Below are 9,747 nucleotides of genomic sequence, written 5' to 3' on the forward strand. Positions count from 1 at the left end.
CATTTTAGTGTGTCTTCTGATTTTTTTCAAAATTGTAAAAAATTTTTTTTAAAAGGACATAATTTCTTGGTCAATTAGTGCAGTGAAGCACTATGAAGAATATGGGTTATTGGCATTGGCATCCATCACTGCTTGTTTCAGTGCACTGATGGCTCATTGTTAGTTTTTCATTAATGTAAAGCTGTACTGTGTGTACCCTCATTTGATTGCACGATGTGATAGATTACACACGCAGTGACATCTTAGACAGACAGACAGACAGACAGATAGATAGACAGATAGGATCTGTGTAGTTATAGTGCTGTTTAGATGTCAGATATCAGGCGCTGTTGGGGTAGCAGATGACACTTCCAGCTGGTGATGTGTGCACACAAAAACAGTGGTGTCACTTTAACAGGGACCTTTGCGTGAGTGCACCCATTCTTCGTCTCATCAACTGAAACTGGTTTGCGAGCTAAGCTGATGATTTGGCAGCATGCCAGGCAGGGGGAGAGAGACCCCTTCCTTCTCCATACAACCAGCAGCCTTTTAAATATTCCTATAAGAGCTCCCATTGGATATTCTTTGTATGACTGGATTTTTTTTTATGTTGTTATTGTAAACACGCCCTCTCCTTTCAGTACGTCTTTCAGCGTTCAACAGTTTTTTGTTTTTGTTTGTTTGCTTGCTTGTTTCTTTTTTGAGAAGTAGCGCCTCCTGGATTCCTGGAACATTTCTATTTGAAGTGCTCTCTGGATGAGCAAAACATAAAAAATAATTTAAAAAAAAGAAAGTGTATTTTAGCATTCTCTTTGGGTATCTTGGAGTTTTCTTGAATTTTTGTCTGCATATTCCTTTCGCGTCTTTTGTCATATGTTGCCTATTTTTACCCTCATCCGTCCGGTAAGAAAACAAAGACACGAATTGTATGATCTTCAGACCAATACAAAACAATTAATTGCGTCTGACGCCTACACACCCTTTAAGGGTTAAAGTGAGATAGGCTACTACGATTCATTCAACCTTTCCACGCCCTCAACGTAAACAAATGGGGGCTTGACCAATAAGATCCGCCATAGATCAGCCGATGATCAGATGACCGAAAGGAGAAACTATTTAAAACTGTAATGACACGCTTCATTCACAGCTTACACATTTCTGGAGCCGGTTCTTAACAGGCGCACACGAAAACGCACCACCGGCTCTTTTGTTACCACTGAATTTCAATCGCTCACCAGCGCACCTCGTTCCCGGCAGTACTACCAAAAAACATTTTATATCCTAAGAAAGCTTCCATTTCGTCCACACTCATCTGTGGCTGAGAAATGAATCATAAAAGCATTTTGATCAGGATTTTCCTACTATGTGCTTATCCGCTTTTTTCATCAGCAACTGAGGAAAACACCGTTCTTAAAGGTAAGAAATTGCTTTTTTTTTTTTTTTTTTTGTCTATTCATTCGCTAACTGCTCTCTAAAATAAAGGGAGAGGGTGAAAACCTCACGTCTAGCATACAGCGGGGTATACATCATACGCCTGAGAAAAATCTAAAATTCTCCCACGTCCTGCTTGATTAATGCGCGTCATTTTTAGACTAAATTACACATGTGAACAAGTGTCGCGGGCAGAGCAAAGTAGAAAAACTGGAATGGACTTAAGGGACACGAGGGCGACGTGTCCTTTTTGGAAGGAGTCTTCGAGTAGAGCCAGGACACAACGCCACGTCTGTGCGCTGCCCTGCGATGGATGTCCTGCTGAATCCGCGTTTTACTGCAGACCTCACGAGATCGTTTTTATTACCCAGCTCAGCTGAAATCATTTTGGTCTGTGTGGGGCGTTGAGTTCATGTTGAGCACACTGTGAAGTTCCTTGACACAGATGTGCGATGTTGGCTATAACTAAAACTGATCTTTACTTGCTGCGAGGGTAAACCAGACTTCATTCGGTTCATTAAGAGCGTAACGCAATGAGACTAAATTAAAAGTCCTATTCAAAACCAGTCCGGACTGTACATCTTTAAAATCAAGCACTGCTGCAATTATTTTTAAACTTGGAAACAGTCAGCTTCTTTCATCAGGCACATGTAATTGCAGCGTTTTAATCTCAGGCTTGAGACAGGTATGCTAAGTTGTGGCATAATTATGAGCTGTAGCTGCAGATTTGTGAAAAAGATGAACTGAAGAAGCATAGCGGTGACTTTACTGCTTCTTGAGTCCAGCTTGCACCTAACCGTTGTTCAAGAGCAGATCTTGGCAGCAAAAGCAGGTTTATTTTGTTGTTCAGCCCCTAAAGGCTGAAACAAAGACAATATAAACAGTCAATTTTTATATTCATTGTGCATTTTTCTCCTCAGGTGAAGACAGTGGGCAGAATGACTTCTCAACAGACAGCCACTCTGTTGCTGGCATCATCAAGTACAACATGCGAAAGAGCTTAGATCTGGAGCAGGAGGGCTGCTACCTGAAAACTGGCAAGAATGATTGTCTAGAGAAATGTGGCTTCAATGCTACAGCCAAGACGATCTTCATCATCCATGGCTGGACGGTACATATGAATGATAATTTATATCTATCTGTTAATAAGCATCTCTGTGTAGTTTAGGTTGATTTCTTTGGCTTCCTAGGTCACTTTCTTCACACTGACTTCAGAGTGAAGCAAGCTTAAATGTTTTAACTGTTTATTTTTGATTGTTGGAGGTAGCAGAAAGATGCTTGCATAGTTAACAGTCTGACCAATGACTGACTTCTGCTGTCCTTTCCTCTTAGATGAGCGGGATGTTTGAACACTGGATGCACAAGCTCGTCTCTGCATTAATGCAACGTGAAAGTGAAGCCAACGTGGTGATTGTTGATTGGATATCAAGGGCCCAGCAGCTATACCCTGATGCAGTCAACCACACTTATGGTGTTGGCCTTGATATTGCAGCACTGCTCAACTGGCTTCAGGTATGTACAGTAATTTACAGAAGCTCCCACCCACCCAGAGTACCAAAACTAAACATTCAAATATTAGTAATGCTTCAGTGGGTTTCTATTCAGCCTTTCTTTTTTTAAACTATAGAAAGTGAAAACTGATGTGCAACTACTTAACTGTAACATCCCACTGGACACCAAGGTGCACTCGTGCATAACTTTATCAAAGGCAAAATGGCTTCATTTGCAGAACTGATGTATAAATGGCTTTCATCATAGCCTTAAAGTGTAACATTGTGCTTCTGATATAGTACAACATGGTCGCTCCATTTCTGAATTTTTTTTTTTTTTTTTTTTTTTTAACGTAATATACTTGTTTTTGTTTTTTGCTTTGAGTACTTTTTTTTTTTTTTTTTTTTTTTTGTATGGTTTGTTTTCCCAGTTTCCAAATAAGATCAGTGCATTTAGCACTTCTAAGGCAAAGACAACAATTCCCATTCAGTGGGACTGTCACAAAATTTTATCAGTAAATGAAAGGCAATTCAGAAAGAGTTCAGGCATCCTGCCATGTAGTTGTAAATGTAGACAAAGAGTGTCACTGAGACAGATGGTGGAGGCGCTGCTCCATGGAAGGAACTATCAGTGGATTCTGTTCGGGTTAACTGAGCTTGGCTCAGCTGCAGGCAGAACTCATCATTGGCTGAAATCCAGGCTCTGTCCATTGTAGGCCACTGTGGCAGCAGCTGACATCTTTATTTTTATTTTTTTTATTGTTTCCTGAAACAGGATGAGCACCAGCTCCCTCTGGAGAATGTCCACCTGATTGGTTATAGTTTAGGTGCTCATGTGGCAGGCTACGCAGGAATGCATGTACAAGGAACCATTGGCAGAATCACTGGTAAGTTGGAAGCAATATTGGCCAGAAAACTAACCCTTTAATTTGAGGGTTGCCTCATTTGCTTGACCTTTGTAATCTTTGTTCTTCGTAGGTCTAGACCCAGCAGGACCAATGTTTGAGGGCGTGGAGAAGGAGAAGCGCCTCTCACCAGATGATGCCGACTTTGTGGATGTTCTGCACACATACACTCGGGAGGCTTTGGGTGTGAGCATTGGAATCCAGCAGCCAATTGGGGACATTGATATCTATCCTAATGGCGGTGACGTGCAGCCGGGCTGTGGACTTGGTGACGTGCTGGCAGTGGCAGGAAGTAAGTGGCTGAAAGTCTTTAAAGTCTTTACTTTTGCATGTATCCCCTATGTTTTTTTTTTTGTTTTTTTTTAAAAATCCTACTGACCTTTAAACTATAATCTACTATACTCAACTCTTCTAGATTTCATGGAGGTGATGAAGTGTGAACACGAGCGTGCTGTGCACTTGTTTGTGGACTCTCTGATGAACAAGGAGCACCTGAGCTATGCCTTCCAGTGCACTGGGCCCGACCGCTTCAAGAAGGGAATCTGCCTGAGCTGTCGCAAAAACCGCTGCAACAAAATTGGCTACAATGCCACAAAAATGCGCAAGAGGCGTAACAGTAAAATGTATCTGAAAACCCGGGCTGACACACCTTTCGCAGGTGAGATACAAGAAGAATGAAATGTGCAAATGCACTGCAGTCAATTTTATCCAATATTATGACGTGTACTTCCTAGAGCAAAAGTGATAAGCAAGTACTATAACCCAATCTGTTTTCATATCTTTAACCTCTATATCTAACTTGTTTTATGATTTTACAGTTGCAGTGTAAACTACTACTGTACACACCCCTACACTAGATCAAATATTAACTCTTGCTTTTTGTTCAAGGCTACCACTACCAGATGAAGATGCACGTGTTCAACAAAAAACAGTCTGATGACGCTGATCCCATCTTTAATGTCAAGTTGTATGGCGAGCACAAGGACACAGCTGATATGTTTGTTGACGTGTAAGTTCAAAACCTAAACCCTTCCTGCCAAACCAGTCTTCTTTCACAATGTCTCAACATGACGACGTGTAAATCGCTAACGGCTTAGTTAAAGTCCTTCTGTATGCACAGTGCGGTAGTTGTGTTTGACTGAATGTTGTACTGAGAAACAAGCAGATTATTTCTATATATTTTGGATTTTCAACTCGAGTGCTTGTTCTGAATTTTTTCAAAGTGGTCTTGGGTTGTACAACAAATTCGGTGGCAGACTGAAGCGAACAGCAGTTTTCATAAATATACAAGCGTGCCAGGGCAATATGACAGCTCTCTGAAGACTGTTTATTTTAGATGTCTACTTTAGTTGCAAATGCTTGATGTTAAAAAATGGTGGACTTGAGCACAGCTTCCTTTTAACGTGTTATTTAAAAAACGAAAAAAAAAACCAAAAACCTTTTTCTTACTATTTGTGCAGCCACAATAACGCCATTGGTCTGAACATGACAAACACCTTCCTGGTTTTTGCCGAGGAAGAGATCGGTGAAGTGCTCAGGATCCGTCTGAGTTGGGAAGGAGAATCAGACTCCTGGAGCTCTATGTGGATAAACATCAAGAAGAAGTTCTGGGGCTGGAACGCCAACCCTTCCAAACCCGTGCTTGAAGTTCGTCGGATGCGTGTGAAAGCTGGAGAATCACAGAAAAAGTGAGCTGAAGGGTCAAAACTGCAGTTGCCAGTCTTAATGGTGCAGAATTAATTTTAATTAATCTATACAGACACTGACTAATGCTTTGTGGTGTTACAGGTATGCTTTCTGTGCCGAAGACTCTTCAAAAACAGAAATCTCTCCAGGGGAATACATAAATTTTGTTAAATGCCCTGATGGCTGGGATGCAAAACCGAAAAAACGGTATGAAAAGTTGAAAAACTGGAAAAATTCAAATTGATCATTACCTGGTCCTGTAACTTAAAGTTGTGTTTATGGTGTATGTAATTATTCTGCTCTTTCTGATCAACAGGGTGCCCATGTAACAATTCAGCTCTCCCAACAACCAATGCACCATCACCATGGGGGAATCCAACATGAATCAGAAAGAAGCCGTGCCCTCTGTATTTGAGCACTTTGAGCACTTAGGCTTAATCAGCACGTGGTGAAGGGGGAAGTGGGCGGGGGGCTTCAGCTCTAGTGGAAGGTTTCCACTGACTTCTGAAAATAAGAACGATGGGTTTCTCTCAGCATGCGGTGGCTGCAAAATGGTGCACAGCCTGGAAGTGGTGGCACTCTCAACTGTGTGGGTTGCCTGAGAAGTTACAGAAAGTTCCTCTGTGTGGACTAGTGAAGTAGAGATTTCTGCCAGTGGACACACCAGCAGTTATAGTCACTGTACTGTACAATTTTCAAAATATTTATTTATGAAAAAATGAAAGCACTGCAAGACCAACCTTATTTATCAGAGCACACCCCATAATGGAGCGCATGTTGAATGAGTTTCTTCGAGATGCAGTATTTGTGTATTAATATGTGCGTGTTTGTACCTGTGAAGTGTGCCTTTCTGCTGAAAGAGATTACTGATACACTGTTTAATTGAAGGAGATGTCAGTCTTATTGGATCCTACCTTTCTGTGCTTTTGTGTGTAGTTACTGTATGTGGCTTACGTTTGAGGGGATGTGCCTGTACATAATGTAAATACATTTGTTTCTTTTGGAGAAATAAATTCACCTTTTGTTTGTAGCAGCTTGTGCCTTGTCCATCATTTCACGATTAAATCGGTGTTGTGGCCTACTCACAACATAGAAGGTGAAACTATTTAACCTGAAGATTCACTTTTATTTTTCAGTAATCTGAGCATGTATATTTGTCACACCCTCATGTTCATGTGAAATTTCTATAGGACTCAACTTTAGGAGAACGCTGAAAGTGAATGTTTTCTGAAAATGACTCCACTACTGCTTGTGAGAACATGCTTTTACAGCTCACACTGCAACTGATGCTTGAACTTCAAGTGCGCCTGTTACCTCCTGTGAGGATGCACTTTATATTTGAAATATAAGCTGAACACCTTTCATTACAAAATGAGTTTGATGCTATTCTGAGAAACTAGAAGAAATGGTTGAATGTCATGGGGTAAATTTGCAGTGTAGTACACTCTGATTTCTGCTCTGCTTGTAAAATTTGTTTCTTCTCAGGCCTTGAAAGATGTCAGGAGAAACTTCAGCATTGCTTCCTCTAAGCTATAGTTTCTGAATAAACAGGAAAACCTATGATACTTCATGGTTCATAGCATACAGTGGCATGGTTCAACCATGGCATAGGTTGAGCTGAGCGGAGTTTTTTTTCTCTGTTGGTTTCTTGTATACATGTTGATTCACTTTATTCTGCTGTAACACAACACGCAGTTAATATCCAACTGGATGTGTTCCTTCAACAAGCTTTCCCAGTCTTTAATGAGACCTCCATTTACTGGAGCAGGACCCGCCCCCAAACACAAACACAAACACACTCACTCACTCACTTTTTTCCCCTCATATTACTCCTTCACAAACATCTACGTCACAACTGCTATCCTGTGATGTTTCACTGAAATTCTTTGAATACATCTAGACACTTGATATCGCTCGGTTGCCTTGACTAAACATGGAAAAAGAGTGTAATAAGCTGACAGGTGTGTGTGAAATAGTATACTTGAAGATTTCTAGGTCTAGTAATGCTTTCAGTTGTGCTGTATGTAACGTGAGATGGGTCCTTGTGATTGTCACTGCTGTCTGGCAGCTATTTACGTATAATCTATATCAAGACTTTCTATCTCTGTCAAAGTTTGAATTGTTTTCCTGTTCTGCTGTCTGATCGCTATCTTCAGTGGTTACTTTTGCCCGTGTACAACTCTGCTGACCCATTTTCACCAAGACAAAAAACATCTGCTTAGAAAATGTCTGTGGTTAAAGGCATGAAGCTGGTTTTACCACCACGCTAAGCTGACCGCACAATATTGTTTCAGTGACTCACTCCAGTTTCATAGTCAGAGGGTATTTTAATGCCATTAATGTCGTCTGCCTCTAGAATGGAAAACAAGCCATAGCCTTTAGCTTTTAGCCACTGTCTGAAACATGTCATTTCTATAACTGGAACTTATTGGCATCTTGACTTATTCAGAAATGATGAAAATGCAAAGGAATCTTAACCTCAGTACAGACAGAACATTTTCAAAACCTCTGATGGTTAAATATAAAATGCCAAACAAACCTTGTGGCGGTTAAGCTTTAAGCTTTAAGCTTTCTTGGTGTTTTGTAAACTGATGTGTTTTATTCAATTTTTATTTAAGTTAATTTAATTTAATGATTAAAAAAACTGTCAGTTTTATTTCTGTCATTTTGTGTCCGCCAATTTTCACCATCACATGAGGAATGGTGGAGCCGTAACAACCCGTGATATAGAAGTTTTAAAACAATTGAACCTGAGGATTCTCTTTGATGTTTAGTTAATCCAGATATTTACTGAATGTTTGGATTAAGGCATCGAAACAAGTACTTCACACGCACATTTGAAACTCCTGCACGACCCTTCGTTATGAGAAATTTGCAAACGAAAGTCATTTCGAAAAGTGAATCTGCTACCATATAATGCACTTGTGAGTGTATGCACGTGCCAACTAGCAAAAAAGAGATTTTCTTTTTCTTCGAACTTTATCATCTTTGTCTGTAGATGCTGTTTCTGAAAGTATCAAGTGTTTACAATTTCCATGAAATGTACTTAACGTTAGCATGCTTGTACCCGATATCGTCAAATAAATACCACAATTCAGGGGATTTTCCACTTACAAAACTGAAACCATTATTCTCAGAACACGAAACTCCCAATAAGCCACTTCCATGCAGTGAGTGTTTTGCAATGATGTTTTTGAGACTTTATACAGGACTATTGAGAAAAAGTTCTGGATCCATACTGTTTCCACAAAGTATAAGTTACAGAAACATTCAGACACAGCTTCCCCACAGCTATTTGACATCGGACATGGCCTTCCAAATAAGCATACAGGCAGATTACATACTACCTCACAAAGCCACTTTAACTGGTTAAAGTAGCGAGAAAATGAAAAATTAAAATTTGCTTTTCATTTCCTCATACACCTCCTCTCCTCTACACCAAAACAAAATAATGTGATTGGCAGCTAAGTACATTATGCTATGACAGATACCTTCTCTGGGTTTGATATCTGTCACATCTAAGCGGTGACAGATATCAAGCTGGTTTCTTCAAAAGTGCAGAAATGTAACCAAGCATGATCACAGTGACAGTGGTACCAGGTTAATGTTATGTCAGTGAATACCTTATTAAGCATGTTGGCATGTTTCCCGGCATTTGGATGAGAACATCAATGTATGCACCAAGTTTGTGTTTATCCACTCTCTAACTATTAAAAACTGTCACTCATAACCTTGAACGTAAAGTCAGAGGATCACCAAAGTCAGCGGGATTTGGGGGAATCTCTTCCAAATTTCACAGCATTTTTAAATACAAAGCTGTTCTACTGTCATGAAATTAAAAGACTCAACAAGAAATAGCAGAACAAGATGAATAATCAGCCACAGACCACATGCTTTATGTGTGTGTTTATATTTCGCCAGTGTATGCTTGTTTAAACGGGGCCTGGTCTCTGAAGCAGAAATGTGATTAAAATAGGTTTTAGGCAAACTTGTCCTACATTTGCAGTCCAGCTGTAATTCATTTGTGCATGTCCTGGAAAATCTAAATCTAAATATTTTTATTGCACTGCAAGCAGTGGCTCTGTAGTTTCTCCCAGCAACACAACATGAGCTGTCCTGTGTTGTTGGTTGCCCTGGAGCCACGTGCCTTGCAGATTAAAGGGTGGCTGTGCGTACATTGCCACATGTTATGTTGTTGGCACTATACCAGTGACTGCAGTGCGATCAATAGCACAGAGTGGTGGAGGGAAGCAGGG

General features: G+C 40.3%; 1 protein-coding gene across 1 annotated transcript; it reads left to right on the top strand.

The window, feature by feature from the left end:
* The first annotated feature begins 947 nt into the window (after positions 1-947).
* lipg (lipase, endothelial) lies at positions 948-6,521 on the top strand. Its single transcript, XM_085180789.1, has 10 exons — positions 948-1,395; positions 2,331-2,521; positions 2,743-2,922; positions 3,676-3,787; positions 3,879-4,097; positions 4,221-4,463; positions 4,694-4,814; positions 5,266-5,493; positions 5,594-5,698; positions 5,808-6,521. The coding sequence occupies exons 1-10, from the start codon at positions 1,305-1,307 to the stop codon at positions 5,818-5,820; spliced, it is 1,503 nt and encodes a 500-aa protein (XP_085036915.1). The 5' UTR covers positions 948-1,304; the 3' UTR covers positions 5,821-6,521.
* Positions 6,522-9,747: the final 3,226 nt, after the last annotated feature.

The sequence above is a fragment of the Neolamprologus multifasciatus genome, chromosome 12 (assembly GCF_963576455.1).
Source record: "Neolamprologus multifasciatus chromosome 12, fNeoMul1.2, whole genome shotgun sequence".
Classification (NCBI taxonomy): domain Eukaryota; kingdom Metazoa; phylum Chordata; class Actinopteri; order Cichliformes; family Cichlidae; genus Neolamprologus; species Neolamprologus multifasciatus.